At 57.5% G+C, this 22,977-nt stretch overlaps 2 protein-coding genes across 47 annotated transcripts in view; one reads left to right on the top strand and one right to left on the bottom strand.

Annotated features, from left to right (window-relative positions):
* ADCK5 (aarF domain containing kinase 5) overlaps positions 1-6,112 on the top strand; it is a 15,302-nt gene extending 9,190 nt beyond the window's left edge. For 8 of the 36 annotated variants that reach the window (XM_035276395.3, XM_002759143.5, XM_078352834.1 and 5 more), the window contains 12 exons: positions 3,564-3,639; positions 3,747-3,947; positions 4,024-4,164; positions 4,236-4,349; positions 4,443-4,574; positions 4,646-4,729; positions 4,814-4,895; positions 4,964-5,042; positions 5,145-5,236; positions 5,322-5,574; positions 5,648-5,764; positions 5,838-6,112. In XM_035276395.3, coding sequence (XP_035132286.1) covers positions 3,564-3,639; positions 3,747-3,947; positions 4,024-4,164; positions 4,236-4,349; positions 4,443-4,574; positions 4,646-4,729; positions 4,814-4,895; positions 4,964-5,042; positions 5,145-5,236; positions 5,322-5,574; positions 5,648-5,764; positions 5,838-5,943 — 1,477 coding nt within the window. In that variant the 3' untranslated portion in view covers positions 5,944-6,112. Of the gene's footprint in view, positions 1-2,952; positions 3,157-3,563; positions 3,640-3,746; positions 3,948-4,023; positions 4,165-4,235; positions 4,350-4,442; positions 4,575-4,645; positions 4,730-4,813; positions 4,896-4,963; positions 5,043-5,144; positions 5,237-5,321; positions 5,575-5,647; positions 5,765-5,837 lie in introns of all 36 variants that reach the window. The other 28 variants (XM_078352849.1, XM_078352843.1, XM_078352844.1 and 25 more) reach the window with 12 other exon arrangements.
* On the bottom strand, positions 6,102-22,977 carry CPSF1 (cleavage and polyadenylation specific factor 1). 11 transcript variants are annotated; one of them, XM_078352771.1, is made up of 38 exons: positions 22,932-22,977; positions 22,680-22,837; positions 15,609-15,636; positions 15,393-15,526; positions 14,044-14,124; positions 13,757-13,908; positions 13,501-13,660; positions 13,152-13,291; positions 12,964-13,074; positions 12,796-12,889; positions 12,604-12,691; positions 12,399-12,521; positions 12,262-12,313; positions 12,087-12,184; positions 11,938-12,012; positions 11,764-11,844; positions 11,586-11,675; positions 11,322-11,432; positions 11,107-11,248; positions 10,863-11,041; positions 10,596-10,732; positions 10,341-10,515; positions 10,061-10,267; positions 9,564-9,653; positions 9,328-9,471; positions 9,092-9,244; positions 8,288-8,404; positions 8,118-8,208; positions 7,950-8,034; positions 7,738-7,879; positions 7,497-7,649; positions 7,231-7,407; positions 7,085-7,151; positions 6,965-7,012; positions 6,736-6,891; positions 6,528-6,657; positions 6,308-6,446; positions 6,102-6,235 (listed from the first exon to the last, which is right to left on the bottom strand). In XM_078352771.1, exons 6-38 carry the CDS (start codon positions 13,905-13,907, stop codon positions 6,188-6,190), a joined length of 3,954 nt encoding a protein of 1,317 aa, XP_078208897.1. In that variant the 5' UTR covers position 13,908; positions 14,044-14,124; positions 15,393-15,526; positions 15,609-15,636; positions 22,680-22,837; positions 22,932-22,977; the 3' UTR covers positions 6,102-6,187. The 11 variants fall into 11 exon arrangements, with proteins under 11 accessions (XP_078208897.1, XP_078208889.1, XP_078208894.1 ...); XM_078352763.1 differs by having other exon boundaries at positions 13,501-13,647; XM_078352768.1 differs by having other exon boundaries at positions 15,393-15,450.

The raw sequence follows: 22,977 nt of genomic DNA, 5'->3' as shown, positions 1-22,977 counted from the left end.
GGTTGCAGTGAGGCAAGGTTGCTCCATTGCCCTCCAGGCTGGGCTACAGAGGGAGACTTTGCCTCAAAAAAAAAAAAAATGGCCAGACACAGTGGCTCACGCCTATAATCCCAGCACTTTGGGAAACGAAGGAGGGTGGATCATGGGGTCAGGAGTTTGAAACCAGCATGGCCAACATGGTGAAACCCCATCTCTACTAAAGATAAAAAATTAGCTGGGCGTGGTGGTGGGCACCTGTAGTCCCAGCTACTTGGGAGGTTGAGGAGGGAGAATCGCTTGAACCTGGGAGGTGGAGATTGCAGTGATCCTAGATCGCTGCCACTGCACTCCAGCCTTGCAACAGAGCAAGTCTCCATCTCAAAAAACAAAAACAAAAAACAAATCCCTTCTCCCCAAGCATAAGTCTGTGGGACTATTTCACATCTTTAACTTCTGTTACAAAAATAGCGTGTTTACTAAAACAAATCTTAATAGTAGAAAAGTTAGAAATGTAGAAAGCTCCCTTTAGCCCTACCCCAAGGATGAAAGTTCTCCAAGAATTTTATCAATGCATATTGGCTCATGTGTCAGCCCATACAGTCTTCTAAATTTATACAAATGCGACCTAAAATCAGATGTATCTGCCCTGCCCTTGGGGAGTATCCCTCTGCCTCCTGGGTTCAAGCGATTCTCCTGCCTCAGCCTCCCAAGTAGCTGGGATTACAGGCATGTGCCACCACACCAGGCCAATTTTTTACATTTTTAGTAGAGACAAGGTTTCACCATGTTGGCCAGGCTGGTTTCGAACTCCTGGCCTCAGGTCATCTGCCCACCTCAGCCTCCCAAAGTGCCGGGATTATAGGCATGAGCCACTGTGCCCGGCCAGAAAAATGATTTTAACCTTTTTCAAATGTTTATTTTTATTTTTATTTATGAATCGTAGTTTAGCTCTTGTTGCCCTGGAGTGCAATGGTGTGATCTCGGCTCACCGCAACCTCTGCCTCCCAGGTTCAAGTGATTCTTCTGCCTCAGCCTCCCGAGGCATGTGCCACCATGCCCAACTAATTTTCTATTTTTAGTAGAGATGTTTCTCCATGTTGGCCAGGCTGGTCTCGAACTTCTGACCTCAGGTGATCCGTCTGCCTCTGCCTCCCAAAGTGCTGGGATTACAGGTATGAGCCACCATGCCTGGCCTGTTTGTTTTTTTTTTTTTTTTTTTGACATGGAGTCTCACTCTGTCACCCAGGCTGGAGTGCAGTGGTGCAATCTCGGCTCACTGCAACCTCCACCTCCTGGGTTCAATCGATTCTCCCCCCTCAGCTTCCTGAATAGTTGGGATTACAGGCGCCCACCACCATACCCTAATTTTTGTATTTTGAGTAAAGATGGGGTTTCACCGCATTGGCCAGGCTGGTTTCAAATTCCTGACTTCAGGTGATCTGCCTGCCTTGGCCTCCAAAAGTGCTGGGATTACAGGCATGAGCCACTGTGCCTGGCCTTTTTTTTTTTTTTCCCAAGAGACCAAGTCTTGCTGTGTTGCCCTGGCTGGAATGCAGTGCTACCATCTCAGCTCATTGCAACTGCAATCTCCGTCTCCCAAGTTCAAGCAATTCTTGTGCCTCAGCCCCTCTGGAGTAGCTGGGACTACAGGGGTGCACCACCACACCCGGCTAATTTTTGTGTATTTAGTAGAAACATGGTTTCGCCATGTTGGCCAGGCTGGTCTCAAACTCCTGACCTTAAGTGATCCGATGGCCTCAGCCTCCCAAAGTGCTGGGATTACAGGCGTGAGCCACTGCACCTGGCCTAACCATTTTTGATGTAACTTTTATTGACCATCAAAACTGCTTGCTGTATCGACAGACTCAGCTCTAGGTGATAGAAATCATTGTGTTGGCTCACATGCACACAGGCATTGAGTACGGAACTCAGGGTGCTGCCGGGGTCTTGCGTTCATGTGTGCGCAGGCAGGGGTGGGTGGGGCAGCTCACTGGGACAGGCAGGCTGGTTCGCAGAAGCGGCCACTGGACTTGCCCTCAGGCAAATGATGCCGGATGTCTGCCGGTAGCTCCATCACTCATTCCTGTATTCAGTGTTTTTGAGGTATCAGCTCACTGCCAGCCACAGAAACGAAGTGGCTGGAGGCCCTGCCTTCCCTGTCAGTCACTGACCACTGAACGCACATCCTGTGCCTGCCATGAGCAGTCAGACTTCTCCCGCACGCCTGGGTGTCAACGAGGGTCTTGGGGCCTAAAGCTGTTCCTCTCTGCTCAGAAGGCAGCCCTGTCTACTGAGTAGCCTTTTAGTGTCAGATCACATTTAAAAACCCTGGCCTCCAGCTCAACCAACATAGTACAGGTGCCCTTTATCGGGGCCCAGAGTGGGGCCTCAATGGGGGATCTTCTTAGTGTGATGGGGGTCACAGAGCCCACCTGGGCAGCCAGAACTGCACGTCAGGCACAACTGTAGGCCCTGTCCCTGGGCAGGTACTCGAGCCTCCCAGGACACAGGGACAGGCCTCTGGCTATGGACAGCCTTTGAGAAGCCATGACTGAGGAGGCCACTCTGACCTCCGCCCTTCCCTGTGTACCTGTGTGTGTGTTCTGCTTGCTGCTTGCCTGGCATCTCATTCTGGGGCTGCTCAGCTGGTCCCCAGAGTTCCCCAGGGGCCTTCTCCCAGAGATCCTCCTGACTGGGGCCAGGCCAGGGGACACCCCTCCACCCCAGCATTCCCATCCTCTTGTTCAAATCTCCCCCAGGAGCCCAGTACCTGCCCAGCAGAGCCAGGATGCCCCCCACTTCCTGCCTTAACTGGGGTCCCTTCCCTGCAGACCTTGCCGCCTCAGGCATTGGAGACTCTCTCTCTTGGTGTCCTATCTTCCTAGTGGACCTTGGGCTGCAGGTGACCTAGACCCTCCTGCGGCCTCTGCTCCCTCAGCCCAGACTCCTTGCTGCCGTCCTTTCCCTTCACAGCCAGCCTTGGAACCCCGTCTCTCCAGGAGACCACCACCCACACCACCCTACTGCGTCTCTCCTGGGCACGGGTGATGTGGACACAGGCTGCCCATTCTGCAGATCACTTTCAGACGGAGTCTCACTTTGTCACCCAGGCTGGGGTGCAGCTGGTGCGATCTCAGCTCACTGCAGCCTCTGCCTCCTAAGGAGGTGGGGCCACAGGTGTGGTACCACCATGCCTGCCTCATTTTTTGTATTTTTGGTAGAGATGGAGTTTCACCATGTTGCCCAGGCTGGTCTCAAACTCCTAAGCTCAGGCAGTCCTTCCAGCATAGCCTCCCAATGTGTTGGGATAATAGGCAAGAGCCACCGCATCTGGCCCCGTTCTACAGATCTTGAGCTGAGACTGACCTGCAGGGGCTATGTCCTGAAGCACCACAGGACACCCTGTGAGCTCAGCAGCCCTTGTGCTCACACAGGCCTGCAGGGCTGTAGGCTGGACTCTGGCTTGGCCTCGCCCTTGGGACATGAAGGGCTGGCCAGGGTCAGGCTAGACCATGGCAACAGAGGACCACACACTAGGGCTCCAAGCCTGCCCACCTGGAGACTGAGGCCACCTCTGCCCACAGGTCTCTGAAGGTGGGCCTGCAGATCTCCCTGGACTACTGGTGGTGCACCAATGTTGTCCTTCGAGGGGTGGAAGAGGTTTGTCCTGGTGCCCTGGGCACACAGTGGGGGGCATGAGGTGGTGGGCTGGGCGGGACTGAGGAGACAGTCACCTGCCCTGTGTGTTCTCCGCATCCCGTGGTCAGAACAGCCCGGGCTACTTGGAGGTGATGTCTGCGTGTCACCAGCGGGCGGCGGATGCCCTGGTGGCAGGAGCCATCAGCAATGGGGGCCTCTACGTGAAGCTGGGCCAGGGGCTGTGCTCCTTTAACCATCTGCTGCCTCCTGAGTACATCCGGACCCTGCGTGTGCTGGAGGACAGGGCCCTCAAGCAGGGTTTCCAGGAGGTAAGTGCTGCAGTCAGGCAGAGGGAGGTGGGGGTTCAGCAGTGGCCCAGGCTGCTCTGAGCAGCTGTCCTGCCAGGTGGACGAGTTGTTCCTTGAGGACTTCCAGGCCCTGCCCCATGAGCTCTTCCAGGAGTTTGACTACCAGCCAATTGCTGCCGCCAGCCTGGCACAGGTGCACAGAGCCAAGCTGCATGATGGCACCAGCGTGGCTGTGAAGGTATGTGGGGACCTCCTGGTTGAGCAGTGGCCCCGTGGGGCCCCGTCCTCAGCACGCCCTTGCCGGTGCAGGTGCAGTACATTGACCTGCGGGACCGCTTTGACGGGGACATTCCCACCCTGGAGCTCCTGCTGCAGCTCATTGAGGTCATGCACCCCAGCTTTGGCTTCAGCTGGGTCCTCCAGGTACCGCCCCACCTCTTCCCCTGCCGAGTCCTGCCATGCTGGTAGGCAGAGTAGGGCGTCAACCTTGACCCTCAACCCCCATTTGGCCCATAGGACCTGAAAGGGACCCTGGCCCAGGAGCTGGACTTTGAGAATGAGGGCCGCAACGCAGAGCGCTGTGCACGCGAGCTGGCACACTTCCCCTACATCGTGGTGCCCCGCGTGCACTGGGACAAGTCCAGCAAGGTGGGCTGGGCCAGGCCCCTGGGGTGGGCACAGCACCAGGCCTGCTGAGCCCAGCCTCTTGCTCTCTCCAGCGCGTGCTCACCGCCGACTTCTGCGCCGGCTGCAAGGTCAACGATGTGGAGGCCATTAGGAGCCAGGGGCTGGCAGTGCACGATGTGCGTGTAGGGTAGGGGGTGGGGTGCGGGCGGGCGGGCAGGCAGGCACTGCCTGTGTCCACTCAAGGCCGCTCCTCTCCCCAGATAGCAGAGAAGCTCATCAAGGCCTTTGCTGAGCAGATATTTTACACAGGCTTCATCCACTCTGACCCACACCCTGGCAACGGTAGGAAGTCCCCTGGGGATGGGGGTCTTGGGGTGGGCGGGGTGCAACCTAAAAGGCTGTGTCCCTAGTTTTGGTGCGGAAAGGCCCCGACGGGAAGGCGGAACTGGTGCTGCTGGACCACGGGCTCTACCAGTTCCTGGAGGAGAAGTGAGTGCGGGAGGGTGGGTGTGGGATTGGGCAAGCCTCTCCTGCCGCTAGGGGCTCACCCAGGGCTCATCTCTGGTGGATCTCATCCCATCCACCCCCCAGGGACCGCGCAGCCCTGTGCCAGCTGTGGCGGGCCATCATCTTGCGGGACGACGCCGCCATGAAGGTGCATGCAGCTGCGCTCGGGGTGCAAGGTGAGGATGTGCAGGGATGGCCAGGGCACCACAGGAGGGAGGCTGGCAGCCTGGAGCCCAGCTCAGAGCCCCCCTCCCTCCCCAGACTACCTGCTCTTCTCCGAGATGCTCATGCAGCGGCCTGTGCGCCTGGGGCAGCTGTGGGGCTCACGCCTGCTGAGCCGCGAAGAGGCGGCCTACATGGTGGACATGGCTCGCGAGCGCTTTGAGGCCATCATGGCGGTGCTCAAGGCGCTGCCGCGGCCCATGCTGCTGGTGCTGCGCAACATCAACACTGTGCGCGCTGTCAACGTGGCCCTTGGCACCCCGGTGGACCGCTACTTCCTCATGGCCAAGAGGTCAGTAGGCTGTGCGGGTACCTCTGGCCGGGCTGGTATGGGATGGACATGGTGCTAATGTAGGTGTCTGCAGGGCCGTCCAGGGCTGGAGCCGCCTGGCGGGTGCTGCATACCAGGGTGTCTACGGCACCAGCCTCCTGCGCCATGCCAAGGTCGTCTGGGAGATGCTCAAGTTTGAAGTGGCCCTCAGGTGAGTGGCCCTGGGGCAGGCAGGTGGCAGGGGCCTGCTACTCACCCACCTGTGACCTGGCCCGCCCACACAGGCTGCAGACCTTGGCCATGCGGCTGACCGCCCTCCTGGCACGTGCTCTGGTTCACCTGAGGCTTGTGCCCCCAGCGGAGGAGCTCTACCAGTACCTGGAGACCTAGTGTGCCTGGCCTGACAACCATGCTCGGGTTCAGCAGGGCCCTTTATGCCTTGGGCAGACGGAGGTGGCGGGGCTGCAGGTGGGGGCACCCCAAGCCCTTTGGGCACTTGCGCTGTTCGGCTCAAGTCCTGAAGGCCGTGTAATGACCACGCACTCATCTCAAACAAAAATGTTTTCTTTGTGTTTTATACAAAAGAGGGGGCGGGAGGTAGTGCAGTGTGGTGGTGGCAGTGGCATCCAAGGGGCTAGAAGTGGGCAGTGACACGGTCTGTCTCCAGCAAGTCGTCCAGGATCTGCAAGGGATGGACGGGTGGGAGAGAGCGCACACTGGTGGGGGCTCACACAGGGGCAGGGAGCGCACTTACAATGTCAGGTGTGGTGCCAATCTTCTTGGCCAGCTCACTGCGCTCCATGGTGCTCAGGTACAGGTAACGGTTGAGCAGCTCCCCATCCAGCACATTGCGCACGGCATTCTGGAGTGTGCGGCGGTCCACGTGCAGCATCCTGGGGTGTGCAGGCACGGAAGTTAGGGCAGGCTGGGGTGGAGGGGGCGCTGCACAGGGGTAGGGGTGGGGTGGGGCTCACCGGAAGGCACGGGGGTTGAGGCCTGCATGGTGTGGCAACATGGTGGTCAGCGCGTTCTGCAGCATCAGCAGCCGCCGATAGGTCTTCTCCTGCATGGGTAGCAGCAGCCCGATGCCGCCGTCCAGGGTGGCTGTGGGGGTTGCAGTGTGAGCCAGGCCAAACTTAGGGCTCCCCCCTAACCCAGACACACCTGCCCCCCGACACTCACCAAACCACGTGATGTGCTTATTCTCCCACATGACCGACTTTTTGCTGAGCCCCTCAGTGGCCCCTCGGCACGGGGTCCTCCAGAACGTGTTCACATGGGCACCCACGTGAAAGTCTGCCCGGCGCAAGAGGCGCATGCCCCCAAAACTCTCCTTGGCTAGACCAGAAGGGCCTTGGGTCACTGCCTGCCCAGCCACAGCCCAGGCAGAGGGGGTAGAGGAAGCACTCACCTTCGGGCAGGTACATGTACACCATGAGGTTGCGGTCCCGGTCAGACACTGGGGAGCAGAGGCCCAGGGTCAGCCCTGGCCACCCTCAGAGCCTCAACCCCCAGGGCCCTGCCCACATACCCAGAAAACCCAGCTGGGCGTTGTCCACCATGAAGTCCACGCTGTACACCTCCAGGGGCTTGGCATCCTGGGGGCAGGAAGGCGGGGCGTCAGAGCTGCCTTGGGCAGGTACCTACCCAGACACAGGCACCACAACCACACGCTACCCGTGACACAAGGCTCAGCGTCTTGCTCTCTTCCTGGTAGCGCAGGAGCGAGATGCTCTTCATGACATCGGCTGCCAGGATGAAGTTCTTGACGCTGATCATCTGGTGGATGTAAAGCTGTGTGTCGATGAAGGCCATGCCTGTCAGCTCGCTGGCCCGCAGGCTCCACAGGAAAATCTGGGGGTGGGGGGTAGAAAGGGTGAGTGGGGGCGGACGCCACACCGGGTGGGGGTGAGCCAGGGGAACATGCCAGGTAGGACTGGCACCTTCTGGCCGATGGCTGACACCAGGTGGCCGTTGCAGTGGCACAGGGCAGTCACTGGCCCCTTCTGCTCCTTCTCATAAAGGACTTTGAACTTGTTCTTGGTCAAGGGCTGGCCGGGCTCAGGCACCACCTCAATTACATCCATGATCAAGATCTGGAGGGCATGGAGATGGCTGTGGGATAGCTGTGGGGATGAAAGCAGGGCTGCCAGGGCTGTCTGCCCCCGCCCACCAGCCCCTTACCCGCCCTCGGCATGTGACTTCCTCGCCTTGCATGAGGCAGGTCCCAGCGGCCACGTAGCCTTTGAGGCCTGACACAGTCTCCTCACTGCGCAGCGACACTGTCTTCATGCAGGTCACATGCTCCCACTCCTGCAGCTCGATCCTGCAGGGGCTGGGGGCATCAGGATGCTGCCCCAGAGGCCTTGGGGAACCCCACCCAGGCCCAGCCTCACCTGGCATTGGGAATGGCCTCCCAGCTAACCGGGGAGATGAGCTGGATGGAGAAGGCCTCCTGCTGGGGGTGGATATACCGCTCATCTGCAGGGAGGAAGGGTGGCGGTCACAGTGGGGCTTCCGCAAGATTGGGCTCATGATGGCAGCGTGGTGTGGATGTCACACACCTCTCTCGATGGTCTCAAATTCCTTTTCCTCGCCAGTCATGCGTGGGATGCGGGTGCACGGCGTGTTGGTGCTGGTGGCCACAGCATACACCTGCAGGTTAGTGGAGGTCACATGCCACTGGCCAGATGAGGCCCAGAAGGTCCCTGGTGGGGCGGGGGTGGGGGCAGACCTTGGACTCCACATGGTAAGCCACATAGTGGGCTGTGCAGCGCAGCGGGATCTTCCTGACAGGCCACGGGGCGTCATAGGACAGGTAGGCAGGCAGGACACTGATCCTCAGCTCACCCTGGGGTGGGGGCACAGGGTCAGGGGAGCAGGGGCAGGCAGGCCCAGGCTGCCAAGAGCCCCTGGGATGTTGCCCTCAGCTCTGCAGAAGCAGGGGCGGGTGAGGGGCAGCTGTGTCCAGGCGAGGTCCTGGAATGGACTGCCACTCGGCCTCTGGGGCTCCTCTGGCTTCTGTTCCTAGGCTCAGCTGGGGCTAGGGATGCTGGCCACAGGTGATGGGAAAGCTAAGCCAGAAGAAGCCAGGGCTGACCTCTTCCACAGACAGTCCTGAGTCCTCAGGCATTTGGGAAGGACTCAACCACATCCCAGTCAAGGTCCCAAGTGACCTGGAGTGTTGTGGTGGCTCAGATGGGGAACCAAGATCAGAGAGCATGTGTGCCCTCCCAGAGTCACAGAGCAGCCAAGGAGCAGAACTAGCACTCAAGGCAGCTCTCCTGAGGAAGTACAGAGGCCAGCAGAGCAGTGGGGGAGGATCCCAGGGGCTGCGGCTCCAACTCCCAACCACCCCTTTCCAGACCTTTGGAGCACAAAGCTCCAGGCTCCACCTCCTCAGCCTCAACCCCACCGCCCTCCAGATGCTCCTTTTGGTCCTCAGGGCAAAGCTGATGGTCCCTCTCCTGTCCCTGACCCTCAACCCTGACTGGGGCAGCCATCAGCTAGTGCTGCTGGGTACTGGGCTGGGCCCCACCTGTCTGTTGAAGTACAGGAAGCCACGGGGACAGTTGATGTTGTGAAATGGAGCAAAAGAGTCGACAGGGCCGTCAATACCCATGGGGTGCAGCCGCAGTGCCCCTCGGCCGGTCACCAGGAGCCAGTGAGGGGAGGGGCCGCAGATGAATACCTGGGGGCAGGCACACATGAGGATGCTGTGGATGAGGCCTGATCCCCCTTGTACCACAGACCTCCGCAAAGGCGCTGGCCTACCCCTGAATAGCCATAAATGTCCTCGAAGTAGCGGAAACGTGCCACGCGGCCCCGTGCCCCAGCCCCCTCCTCCGTGCTGCCACCTTCTGCTTTCTTTTTCGACGGCTTCGGCTTCTTCTCACGGAAGTTGATGTTGTGAGGGACCTGGGGGAGAACCATTCGTATCCTCCAGGGACTGCTGGTCTGAAACCCACCCCTTGAACCATACCCACCCCACGCCCTGGCAGTATGGGCACCTTCTTAAAGCGGACTTTGAGATTGCCCTGGCTGAGTTGAGAGTCATGGGGAAAGGCCTCATAGATAAGCAGCTCCTGGTCCACATGCACCTGTGGGGAGGAGGCAGAGGTGCAGGGAAGGAGTGGGGCACTGAGGAACAAAGGTGAGGCCATGGGGAAGATGGGATGGGCCACGGGAAGGGGCGGGGCCATGGGAAGAGGCAGGCTGTGGGAAAGATGGGATGGGCCATGGGAAAGGGCAGGGCTGTGAAAAGGGCGGGACCATGGGAAGAGGCAGGCTGTGGGGAAGATGGGATGGGCCATAAGAAGGGGCAGGGCTGTGAAAAGGGCGGGGCCATGGGAAGAGGCAGGCTGTGGGGAAGATGGGATGGGCCGTGAGAAGGGGCGGGGCTGTGAGGAAAAGGGAGGGGCCATGGGAAGAGACAGGCTGTGGGGAAGATAGAATGGGCCATAAGAAGGGGCGGGGCTGTGAAGGGGAGGCCAGGCCTTGTGCTCACCAGCAGGTAGGGCCTGCTCTGGCGGCTGCCCAGAGCAACCAGCAGCACCTCCTTGACCAGGGGCAGCTCCCCCTGGCGTGTGGCTTCCTCCCTGCGGGCTTCGCCCTGTGTGGTGGGCTGTCCAAAGGAACTGTCCACAAGGACCCGCTGCCCCACAGGGAAGTTCTTCACCAGGAACACCAGCCGCCAGTCAGGAAGTTGGTAGATCTATGGGGTGGGCAGCAGTCAGTGGAGGCAGGTGGGTGGAGCTGGCTGGGCCGCAGGGCAGGGCACCACCTACCTCCATGGTGCCATTCTCCCGCACCAGCAGGCACCAGTGGGTGGGCTCTGCCCGGAAGGGTGCAGGGTCCCGGTCAGCAGGGGGCTGGCTGCTTCTTCGGACCTCCTCCTTGCTGGGGCTGAAGAGGGAGCCAGAATCCCCATACAGCATCTCCTCCTCATCATCGACTGTGGGGCTGGGGGCCAACAGAGGTCACAGGCAGCCTGCCAGCCACAGGGACCCAAGCCCCAACCTGCACCCCTGGCCCCAACACACCTCGTCTCTGAGCCCAGACCCTCGGCCTCCGAGCCGCTGCGGCCCCCCAGCTCGTCACGGGCCCCGCCCAGACGGCTCTCTGTGGTGAACATACCGCTGAGGTCTCGGTACAGGCACAGCGTGATCACCTTGGACTGCTGTGGGGAGAGGGGTGGGCTCAGTGGCAGGCAAGGGGCCAGGACAGGCGGGTACCAGGAAGGGGGGGAGCCTACGTGGTACAGCAGGGGCTTGTGCAGGGCCAGGCGGGCACCAGGAAGGGGGGCCTACATGGTGCAGCGGGGGCTTGTGCAGGGCCAGGCGGTGGTGGCGGCCGCCGTAGGAGTCGCTCTTCAGCAGAAACATGGTGACGTGGCCCTCGGCGCTCATGATGACCACATAGGGGTCGGCCACAGCACACTGCACGATGGGGGCGCCCAGGTCCACAGGGACGAAGTGCAGCTGATTCACTGTGGGCACAAGGCAGTCAGCATGGGCCTCCCCAGGGCCCATCCCCCCATCCCTGCCCACCCACCTCCTTCCAGTAGGCGGATGCCCAGCGGTGACACTTGGACGATGTAGCGGTTGTCCCCAATGTTCCCAGCAAAGACTGTGGGGCCCTGCGTGGCAAAGCCGCTGGTGTCCAACTCCATGATCTCCTGCCCCGTCTGCAGGATCTGCAGGCGACAGCAGTGAGGAAGGCCCCTCCCCAGGAGACCCCAGACCCAGGTCCCAGGCCCTGCCCCTCACCATGGTTGAGTCTTCCCGGCTCAGAATCAGGAATCCGTGTCTGCGGCTGTCATCATCTGCTTCAGGGGTGCTGGGTTCCTGCTCTGTGCCCTCCCCCTTGGGATTCTCCTCCTGTCAGGGCCAAAGGGGAGCAGGCTGGAAGCAACAGTCCAGTGAGGGCAGCAGGTAGGGGCACTACCTGGGACCCCACCACCCTACGTGCATCCCATGAGAAGGCAGTGCGGGGCCCATCCCAGGGCCTCCCTGCAGCGGACTTGCACCTACCTCCTCCTTACGCACCGGAGCGATGACCGTCCACATGTCATAGCAGCCTGGAAGCTCAAAGGTTGTCACCACCTGGGGCCGGATGCTCTTCTAGGATGATGATGGGGTGGGGGTGTGATGAGGCTATGAGCCCACCGAGGTCCCACCAGGGGTGCCCACCCTCTACCTGCCCACATACCTGCAGCACGGACAGAGCCCCGTTCTTGCCGTGGCCGGAGCAAACCACAATCTCCAGGTCTGGTTCAGGGCTGTTCTGAAACTGCATGGGGACTCGGGGGTAACAACTAGACCCCCGCCAACACATATACACATCCCAGCCCTTGCCTCCAGCCCTGACCCCAACCCTGGGTACCTCTTCAGAGAGAAAGGCAGGCTCGCCCATGGCGGCATTGGCACAGGGTCCGATGTTAAGGATGCTGTCACACACCTGCAGACAGTGATGGTCAGGGGGCCGATGGGGGGGGCACTGGCTGGGAAGGGGCCCTGCTGCCTCAGTCTCACCTCAAATGAGTAGGTGGCCAGCTGTGTGCCTGACTGGGCCTCGCTGCCATAGACTTCGATCTCGTCCACCTCGTCTTGTGGCACCGACTTGCCCCCAGCTGCACATAGAAAGCCTGCCTCAGCACAGCACTGCGTCACTGACCCTGCTCCTGACTGGCCCTGGCCCGGTCCTCACCTGACCAACCAGCCGTGGCATCCACACGCTTCTTCTTTGAAGGAGGCTCTTCCTATGAAGCAGGAAAGGGCACTGAGCAGCATGCCACGGCAGCACCCACAGGAGGAGTGGTGGCATGATGGGCCTAGGAAACCCACCTTGTCTCCAGCCTCGCGTACGGCACTGGCTGGGGGCTCCTGTAGCTTCTCTGTGTACTTGAGGAGGAGGGAGTTGCCCAGGCGAGAACCCAGGAACAGGTACCCAGGCTCCATGGTGACCATCTGAGGGAGCACAGGTGGGTGAGGGCGGGCCTGGGCCCGGGCCCAGGCCCAGACCCAGACCCAACCCTCGGTCCCAACTCACGCTGGTGGTGAGGACGCTGGCGGCCGCCTTGTCAAAGTGGAACGCTCGGACACTGCGCATGCCATCAGTGATGAGGGTCAGCACGTAGCTGGGGGCAGGGGGAATTCTGAGTGGGCTATGTGCACCCTGGAGCAGTGAAGGGGGCCAGGGGACTGGAGAGGGGCAGAATTCATAGGCAGGGGAGGGGCTCACATCTCGCCGCCCTTGAGGGAGATGACCATCTTGTCGTAGGAGATGAAGGTGGCCTGGGCACAGTCCAGGGTGATCCGCACACCCTCCTGGGTGCCTGTGGGATGGGTGGTCAGGACGTCTGGGAAGGCCCAAGCTGTCCCTGGCCTCCCCCAGCCACCCCACACTCACGCAGTGGGAAAGCCGTGGTGCCTGTGGTGAGGCTGTTGAGAGCCACACCATACGGGGGGACACTCTGGTTCAGGTACAACAGCGAGTTGACGGCAAAGATCACCACCCCACCTGGAGGCGGACACAAGCTGGTGGGTGGGCTCACTGCCCCCCCCCCCACACTCCCCTGCCATCCCCAGGCTTCTCACCTATGGGCTTGGGCACGGCCAGAGCCTGGGTGCAGTCAAAGGGCAGGCTGGTGAGGGACCAGATGACAGGGTGCACCTTCTGTGTGATGTTCAGTGAGATGGCCACGATGGAGCACGTGTCCTGCCGCACAGCTACACGCCTAGGGATGCCAGTAGGTCAGCCACAGGCCTTGCTTCCCTGCAAAGACCCAGGCCCAGCTCCTCCCTGAGCAAGCCCCGCCCCGGCCCCACCCACATCCTATAATCCTAGCCCCACACCCCATAAACCCCACCCATGTCCCATGAGCACAGCTCCAAGCAGAGGCAGCGGGGGTCCACAGCATAGAGGGGCCTCCTTCGGGGGGCTCACCCGGGCCAGGTCTGGTTGGGCTCGAACAAGATGAGCAGGGTGGGCTCGTAGTAGCCGTGCAGGAACTGCAGGTCGATGATGTTGAGTAGCTTTTCGTCCAGGGCCCGCACGTCGATGATATAGCTAGGCAGGAAGCTGGACCTCTGCCTGGGGGGAGGGGCTACATTTAGCAGTAGATGAGGGGATGAGGGGAGCTCGGGCTCAGGTACCCCTCCTCTCCGCAGCAGCACCACCGCCTGCCCCAGCTGGCACTTACCCCTCACCCACGAGCCCCTCATGCTCCTCGGCCAGGCTCTCCCTGCGGAAGGGCAAGACCACCAGCCGTGTGCCGTAGACGAGCATGGCTGCGCAGCGCCCATCGGGGTCCACCCGCACGCGTGGTGTGTGTACATTCTGCACAAACCCATCCTGGTGGCAGAAGGGGCATCAGCCAGGCCCAGCATAGGAGACCCCAAGGGAAGCACTTGGAGCAACAGAACCCGGCTGCAGGGGGAGGGTGGGCGGCTGGGCTGGGGCCTGAGTGGGGGTATGAGTGTGGCCTACCCGAAGCTCAGGCTCCTCAAAGTAGTGCAGCGACAGGGTCTTCAGGTCGTGGGTGCCCGGGTCATACTCTACCACTGACAGCTAGGGTCAGAGGTACAGCCGTGGCTGTCCACTGCATGTCCTACAGTGTCACCCTGCCAACCAAATGGCTGTGCCCAGACCCACCCCGCCAGTCCCCAGCACCCACTCCCACACCTTGGCCAGGCCCCAGCACTCATTCCCACGCCTTGGCCAGGCCCACCCCACCAGTCCCCAGCACCCACTCCCGTGCCTTGGCCAGGCTCCCCTGTGGTTAACCTCCCCCATCTGGGTACCAAAGAAGGAGAGCTAAGCAGATCCCTGGCACTTCTTAGTGCCTGAAGATTATCTCAGTTTATAGTATTACTCAGTTATTTGCTTTATATAATCCTTTATCTATAATCATGTATTAGTTTATAGTTGCAACAATCAGTGCCCGAAGAACAACTTACTACTAGTTGTTTCCCTATATATATCTTATAGTTGGAGGAATGTTGAGAGCAGACAGTGCAGAGCATGATTTAAGGGAAAACAGTTACACCAGGACAAGAATCTGTGGCCCAAACAGTAGTGCCTCTGCCTGAAAGGGCATGCGTTACGTGGCAGGCCGGCCCAGGTGGCAGCGTTCAGATACCAGCTGTATGGCAGGCTTAGAGCAAGAGCCACTCCTCCTGAAAAGGAGTTGCAGTACCCTGTGTCCAGTTTTTATGGAAGCTGGCTTCGGGTTGGCAAGCCCTCAAGCATCTGAGGGCTTAAAACCCCTCTGGTGTAATCATGCCTAGGCGCTGTATACCCTGCCAACCCTGCTGCTACGTACTGACTCAAAGCATCCTCCTATAGAAATCACTGGAAGCTGCCAGCAGGTGGCTGCAGACCTTGTCAGCTCGGTTGCTACTGTGCTGACTCAAAGCTTCCTCCTATAGAATTCCTGAGAAATAGCATGCCCCTAGATAAGAGATGGTGCACACTGCACCCCCGTCACTGCGCACGGCCCACCTCCTTGCCTTGGTGACCTAATGGGGGTAGACCCATTGCCTGTCGCTCCTGTGAATGTCTTGACCCTATCACTATCCTTAAAGATGACCTCACTCACTACCCTGCCCCCTAACCTATACTCAATAAATACAGATGCTACTGGACGTTCCGGGCCTCACCTGTCTCCACTTAAGTGGCGCTGCACCCCCCAGCCCCCCAAGCACAGCTGCACTTTCTTTGTCCTTCTGTGTCTTTTCTCTTTATTTCTTGGAGCCGGTGCCTCAGCACAGTGATAGGGAACACCCCACTACCCTAGCAGGGCTGGACCCTACACCCCCGCCAAGCCGACCACTCACCTTGGCATCCTTGAAGCTCAGGAGCAGGGCATCCCGCTTGGCTCCCGCCAGCTGCACGCTGGCCATGGACATGACATTGCCAAAGAAGGAGAAGGAGGCGGCGAGTTCGAGCTTCTCCCGGTGGGCCTTCCCCTCTAGGGAGAGGCCAGGGCTCAGGGCTCAGGGCCCAGCCATGCCTGGCACCCCTACAGCCCATGGCCGCCCCACCATACTCACCTGCGCTCCTGTCATTCTTGGTCAGAGCCTGGAGGGGGGAGGAAGAGAGGGCAGTGAGGGGCCACATCTGGTCGCTTACCTCATCCAGGGAACAAGAAAAGACCACCAAGGCTGGCCCCTGCCGCCTGGGAGCTCTACCCAAACCCTCTCTGCCGTAGGGAGGGAGCAGGCCAGGGGCTTCTGCAGACAGCTGTGCACACCTGCTCCCCCGCCCCCCCCATTCCATATATCCTGCTTACACTCTCACACCCACAGCTGGCCCTGGCACAGGCCCCTCCCCAGGAATCCCCCACCTCATGGCTCCCTAGCAGCCAGGCCCGTGAGGCAAGCACTTGGGGTCACTCGGCACACTGCCAAACCTGCCAGGTTGCACACCCACAGCAGCCCAACGCCACGGGCCCCCGAGTCCAAATGTGACAAAACAGGAAGTCAGAGCCAAGGGGTACCCATACTTGATAAGTGTGCCTGTTAGAGAGGAAGCCCTGAGCCCCAAACTGCAGCTCCACCTCCTCCCTTTCTACTGCCTTGCCATGACGGTAGGAGACTGTTCTTTGCTACTAAGCAGCTGAACTAGCGTCTTTATATGCCCCCTTCTCAAGGCAAGGAAAAGGTGTTTTTGTTTTTTTTTTTTGAGACCAGTCTCACTCTGTCCCCAGGTTGGAGTATAGTGGCACAATCTCGGCTCACTGCAACCTCTGCCTCCCAGGTTCAAGTGATTTTTCTGCCTCAGCTTCCCTAGAGTAGCTGAGATTACGGGCACACGCCATCACATCTGGCTAATTTTTGTATTTTTAGTAGAGATGGGGTTTCACCATGTTGGCCAGGCTGGTCTCCTGACCTCACGTGATTCACCCACCTTAGCCTCTCAAAGTGCTGGAATTACAGGTGTGAACCACCACGCCAGGCCTTTTTTGTTTTTTTGGGATGGGGCCTCACTGTCTCCCAGGCTGGAGTACACATTCGCAATCATGGCTCACTGCAGCCTCGACCTCTTAGGCTCAGGTGATCCTCCCACCTCAGCCTCCCAAGTAGCTGGGCTCACACATGTGAGTGAGACTTATTTATTTATTTATTTTTGAGATGGAGTCTCACTCTGTTGCCCAGGCTGGAGTGCAGTGGTGTGATCTCAGCTCAATGCAACCTCTGCCTCCTGGGTTCAAGCAATTCTGCCTCAGCCTCCCAAGAAGCTGGGATTACAGGCATGCGCCACCATGGCCAATTTTTTTATGTTTAGTAGAGTAGGGGTTTTGCCATGTTGGCCAGGTGGGTCTCCAACCCCTGACCTCAGGTGATCTGCCCACCTCGGCTTCCCAAGGTGCTAGGATTACAGGCATGAGCCATCACGCCCAGCTCAAACTTCCTTAAATAAAGGGTATCTACAAAGAGTCTGCAGCAATGTGGCACTGGGAGTGAAACGCTGAAGGTTTCTCTCTTCATCGGGACCATCCGAGGAGGCCTGATCCCTCCCTGACAAGTATAAGGTCAATATGCAGAGATCAACTGCACTTCTGTATACATGCACGAAGAAGGGTAACCACTCAGAAGAAGTTTAAGAAAAATGTAGGTTCACGCCTATAATCCAGGCACTTTGGGAGGCCGAGGCGGGCGGGATCACCTGAGGTCGGGAGTTTGAGACCAGCCTGACCAACATGGAGAAATCCGTCCCTACTAAAAATATAAAAATGAGCTGGGCATGGTAGTGTGCACCTGTAATCCCAGCTACTTGGGAGGCTGAGGCAGGAGAATCGCTTGAACCTGGGAGGCAGAGGCTGCAGTGAGCCGAAATCGCGCCACTACACTCCAGCCTGGGTAACAACAGCAAAACTCCATCTAAACAAAAAAAAGATAAGAAAAATGTGCACATAGTCAAATGGTCTAATGTCTAACTGACATCTTGGGAGAAAGGGGACAGAATCAATAGCTAAAGAAATAGTGACCAAGGCCAGGCGCCATGGCTCACATCTGTAATCCCAGCACTTTGGGAGGCCAAATTGGGTGGATCATCTGAGGTCAGGAGTTCAAGACCAGCCTGACCAATATGGTGAAACCTCATCTCTACTAAAAATACAAAAATTAGCTGGGTGTGGTGACATGCACCTGTAATCCCAGCTACTCGGGAGGCTGAGACAGGAGAATCGCTTGAACCCAGGTGGCGGAGATTTCAGTGAGACGAGATCACACAACTGTAAAAAAAAAAAAACAGTGACCAAAACTTTTCTAAAAAGGATAAAAAGCATCAATCTACAGTCTCAAAAGTCAGTAAACCTGAAGAACAATAAATGCAAAAAAAACCACACTCAGGCTGGACACATGGCTCACACCTATAATCCCAGCAATTTGGGAGGCTGAGGTGGGCAGATCACCTGAGGTCAGGAGTTCAAGCCTATCCTGACTAACTTGGTGAAACCTCGTCTCTACTAAAAATACAAAAACTAGCTGGGCGTGGTGGCGGATGCCTGTAATCCCAGCTACTCTGGAGGGTGAGGCAGGAGAATGGCTTGAACTTGGGCGTGGGACGCTGGTGAGCTAAGATCACTCCACCGCGCTCCAACCTGGGGGGAAGAGCAAGACTCTGTCTCAAAAAAAAAAAGGAGGTTTGAATAAAAGGATATTTATAGGGTTTCAAAATAAATCTGTACAATAAACTTTTTAGTTACAAAAGGAAAAAATAACCTTACAGTGGGGCCATCCAGCCCAACACTACCCAAGTACACGCTAAGCATCAGCACCCGGTCATGAGGCAAAGGCCTCCAGCTGCCTCCTGAAAGCTGATGGGGATGCTGTGTGCCTCTTCTGTGGTGTTCCAGCCAAAAAATAGACTTCTCATCTAAACACCAGGGAATATCTTGGCCAGACAAGGTGGCTCACACCTGTCATCCCAGCACTTTGGGAGGCCGAGGTGGGCGGATCACTGAGGTCAGGAGTTCAAGACCAGCCTGACCAACATGGTGAAACTTCATCTCTACTAAAAATACAAAAAATTAGCTGGGCATGGTGGTGCACACCTGTAATCCCAGCTGGGAAGGGAGAATGGCTTGAACCCCAGAGATGGAGGTTGAAGTGAGAAGAGATCACGCCACCACACTCCAGCCTGGGCAAAAGAGTGAGATCCCATCTCAAAAAAATAAAATAAAAAATAAACACCTGGGAGACTGAGGCGGGTAAATCACTTGAGGTCAGGAGTTTGAGATCAGCCTGACGAACATGGAAAAAGCCTGTCTCTACTAAAAATATAAAATTAGCTGGGCGTGGTGGCAGGCACCTGTAATCCCAGCTACTCAGGAGGCTGAGATGGGAGAATCGCTTGAACCTGGGAGACAGAGGTTGCAATATGCCGAGATCACGTCACCACACTCCAGCCTCGGCGGCCGAGCAAGACACTATCTGAAATAAATAAATAAAATTTAAAAAAAATAAACACCTGAAAATATCTGAAAATCTCACCCTACCAGTAAGACTCAACCTACTGACACCCTACCAGTGACCACTGTGTAGCCTTCAAACAAGAGAGTGTCATTAAGGACAAAAACTGAGCACCTGTTTTAGGTTAAATGGCTATGACATAGATGCCATGCTCAGTGAAGGATGTCTTCGGGACAGCAGCCAGCTCCAAGGCCTGGAGTCGCACTGGTGTTTGACATCCTGATTTAGAATACTGCTCTATGGTTTTGGAAGACATTGTCCTCACTGTCAGAAAGCACAAAATCCATCTAGGACCTAAGGGGCATCCTGTCTGCAATTTACTCTCCAGGTTCAGAAAAAAAAAAAGCAAGGAAGGAGGAATGGCAGAATGTCCACATCTGGGACGCTGGATGAAGATACACAGGAAATCTGTGCACTTCTCTTGCAACCCTTCTAACAATGCAGCGTGGCTGAGTGCGGTGGCTCACACCTGCAATCCCAGCACTTTGGGAGGCCGCGGTGGGCGTCAGGTCAGGAATTCGAGAACAGCCTGACCAACATGGTGAAACTCCATCTCTACTAAGAACACAAAAATTAGCCGGTGTGGTGACATGTGCCTGTAATCCCAGCTACTCAGGAGGCTGAGGCGGCAGAATCGCTTGAACCCAGGAGGCAAAGGCTGCAGTGAGCCAAGATTGTGTCACTGTACTCTAGTCTGGGCAACAAGAGCAAAACTCTGTCTCAAAAAGAAAACCAAAAAAAAGGCAGGGGGGAACTCACATTAATTTCAACAAAGTCCTGTATATTTTCTTCCTGTAAAGGGGACTTTTATGCTGCCCAAGGCCACATGCTCACCCATCTCCTATCTATGTTTTCCCCTCCCTCTCTCTGTAAAGCAGCCCCTTAAAACCCTGAGGGGCAACTGGCCTTGCTTCTTGCCTCCCTGAGACTGAGGTACCAGCAGACACTCCCACCCTCCTCACTACTGCCACGTTCTGTGCCTTCCTTTCTGTGGCCGTGGGTGAGCAGGTCATACTCAAGCCAAGCCGAACCTGCACTAGATTCTCTGGGACAGGTTCAAGACAGCTGCATCAGGCTGGGCACAGTAGCTCACGCCTGTAATCGAGAGCTTTGGGAAGCCAAGACGTGAATCACCTGAGGTCAGGACTAGCCTGAGCAACATGGTGAAATCCCATCTCTACTAAAAATTAGCCGGGCGTGGTGCTCTGTACCTGTAGTCCCAGCTACTGGGGAGGCTGAGGCAGGAGAATCCCTTGAACCTGGGAGGCAGAGGCTGCAGTGAGCTGAGATCGTGCCACCACACTCCAGCCACAGCAACAGAGCGAGATTCTGTCTCAAAAAAAAGACAGCTGCATGAAAGATGGCTGTCTCCCTCCCTCTTCAGGTGAATCTGGGCTGGAGGCTGCCTGAAGGACAGCCTTCAGGCAGGGATGGTGCCCTCCTGGTCTAGCCCAGCTAATTTTTGTATTTTTAGTAGAGACAGGGTTTTGCCATGTTGGCCCGGCTGGTCTCAAACTCCTGACCTGAGGTGAACCACCCCCCTCGGGCTCCCAAAGTGCTAAGATTACAGGCGTGAGTCACTGCATCCGGCCCTTTTTTTTTTTTTTTTTTTTTTGGAGATGGGGTCTTACTCTGTTGTCCAGGCTAAACTGTAATGGTGCAATCATAGCTCACTGCGGCCTTGACCTCCTGGGCTTGAGCAATCCTCCCACCCCAGCCTTCTGTGTAGTTAGGACTACACACATGGGCCACTATGCCCAGCTAATTTTTATATATAAAATATTTGGGCCAGGCACAATGATGCACTCCTGTAATCCCAGCACTTTGGAAGGCCAAAGTGAGGAGACTGCTTCAGCTCGAGTTTGAGACCAGCCTGGCCAGTGTGGCAAAACCCCATCTCTACTAAAAATACAAAAAAAAAATTAGCCGGACATGGTGTCACACACCTGTAATCCCAGCTACTGGGTGGAGGGTTTAGGGGGCTGAGGCATGAGAAATGCCTGAACCCATGAAGCAGAGGTTAAAGTGAGCCTGAGATTGCATTCCGGCCCGAGTGACAGAGCAAGACACTGCCTCACCAGAAAAAAAAAATTGTTTGTAGACATGGGGTCTTGCTACATTGCCCAGGCTAGTCCTAAACTCCTGGCCTCAAGCAATCATCCCAACTTAGCCTCCCAAAGAGTGTGACTATAGGTGTGAGCCAACACAGCCTGCCTGTCACTTCTGAGCTTAGGCTGTAGAGCATACCGCGGCTTCAGTCTTGATGGGTCTTGGGTGGGTCTCTGTCATTGTGAGGGAGGATGCCATGTTGTGAGCTGCCCCCAGGAAGGGGTTCATGTGGTGAGAAACTTCGGCCTCCTGCCAATAGTGTGTTCGGAGCAGACACTTGAGCCCTGGTCAAGCCTTCAAAGAACAGGAGCCCTGACCAGCAAACATATGTGTATGCTGGGGTAGGTGCCTAGGAGGGCTGGCCTTTGGCCTGCACCTCTGACCCATCTACCTGCTGGGTCAGCCCCTACTCCAACTCTCTTGTGGCTCCTCCCTGCCTTGTGGAGAATTATCCTGATCATGGCCGACCGACCTCTAACCCCACCACCACATCCACTCCACACCGTGGTCACACTGTGCATGGCCTCACCACCCTCAACTGCTTGGGCCCTGTGCACAAGCTGTTTCTTCTGCCTGGAGCACCCTCTTCTCACCATCCCTGGGCCTGGGTAAGAATTACTCCTCCTTCAATAACTTTGTAGAAACTGCCTCTTGCAAGTAGCCCTTCTGGGCCAGCTTTCAACCCTCTGGCAACTAAACCACCACCGTACTTCCAAACCTTGAGGAGTTTGCTCACTTCACTGAGACTCCCATCAACAGTCTGTCCCCACCCTAGACCTGGCCCTGTTCCTTGTGCTAGGAATGTTCTTCCCCCGACAAACTCCCGCTCCACCTCAGACAGGTTCTTCTGATCATACGACAGGAAATACACTGCCTCCTTCGTTCACTCCTTTATCCCCGTAGCAGCACTTGTCGCAGCTGCAGGTGTTTATTTAGTGGATGTTCCTCTCCCCCAAGTGCCTGCAGGTGTGGTTCACAAGGTATCGCTTCCCCCCAGCACACCGTGGGCGTTCGTTCCTTCGAACGACTTGCTGAAAAAACGAAAAGTGCATCCCAGCACTTTGGGAGGCCGAGGCGGGTGGATCACGAGGTCAAGAAATCGAGACCATCCTGGTCAACATGGTGAAACCCCGTCTCTACTAAAAATACAAAAAATTAGCTGGGCATGGTGGTGCGCACCTGTAGTCCCAGCTACTCAGGAGGTTGAGGCAGGAGAATTGCCTGAACCCAGGAGGCGGAGGTTGTGGTGAGCCGAGATCGCGCCATTGCACTCCAGCCTGGGTAACGAGAGCGAAACTCCGTCTCAAAAAAAAAAAAAAAGTGCAAACAAGACGGCCCTTCGCAGTGCGGCAAGAACAGGGTAGCAGCTATGAGAAAGGACCTGAGCACAGGAGATTGAGGGCGATTCTGGCTCCTCGGGACCGGGAGCCTTAAGCACATCACTGAACTTGTCTGGGGCTTGGCTCTTCCATCTGCAACCGGGGGCGGTGAGAGCACCCACGTTGTGGAGAGCGGGGAGGGCTCCAGGGCCCGGCCTACCTCGGCGTCGCGGTTGAGGCGGTACACGTAGAGCTGCGAGGTCCCGGCCACCACGAGGTTGCGCTCGCTGTTGTTGAAGAAGTTACAGTACATGGAGAATTCCAGGCCCGTGGGCGGATGCGCCTGTTTGTACACCGCGTACATGGCGCCAACCCCGGCTGCGCAAGGCCGGGAGAGGACGGGTGAGCGGGGTCGCCCGCGCAGGACCGCCGGCCTCGCGCCGCCGCCTCGACCGCCCGCCCGGCTTCCCACCTGGCAGTTGGAGCCCACTCGAGGGGGACCGGGACGGCGGCGAACT

The sequence above is a fragment of the Callithrix jacchus genome, chromosome 16 (genome assembly GCF_049354715.1).
Source record: "Callithrix jacchus isolate 240 chromosome 16, calJac240_pri, whole genome shotgun sequence".
Lineage (NCBI taxonomy): Eukaryota > Metazoa > Chordata > Mammalia > Primates > Cebidae > Callithrix > Callithrix jacchus.
Note: the sequence above shows the minus strand (reverse complement) of the source record. Positions and strands in the feature narration are given on the sequence as shown.

Bases quoted from the DNA above. Each gene is read 5' to 3' on its own strand.
- CPSF1 (XM_078352762.1), bottom strand. From the start codon at position 22,823: ATGTACGCGGTGTACAAACAGGCGCATCCGCCCACGGGCCTGGAATTC. The intron at 12,692-12,795 runs GTGAGCCCCTCC...CCCTGCCCCCAG, and splicing joins TCCCTCAAGGGCGGCGAGAT to CTACGTGCTGACCCTCATCA. The intron at 12,522-12,603 runs GTGAGTTGGGAC...GTGCTCCCTCAG, and splicing joins CCAGCGTCCTCACCACCAGC to ATGGTCACCATGGAGCCTGG.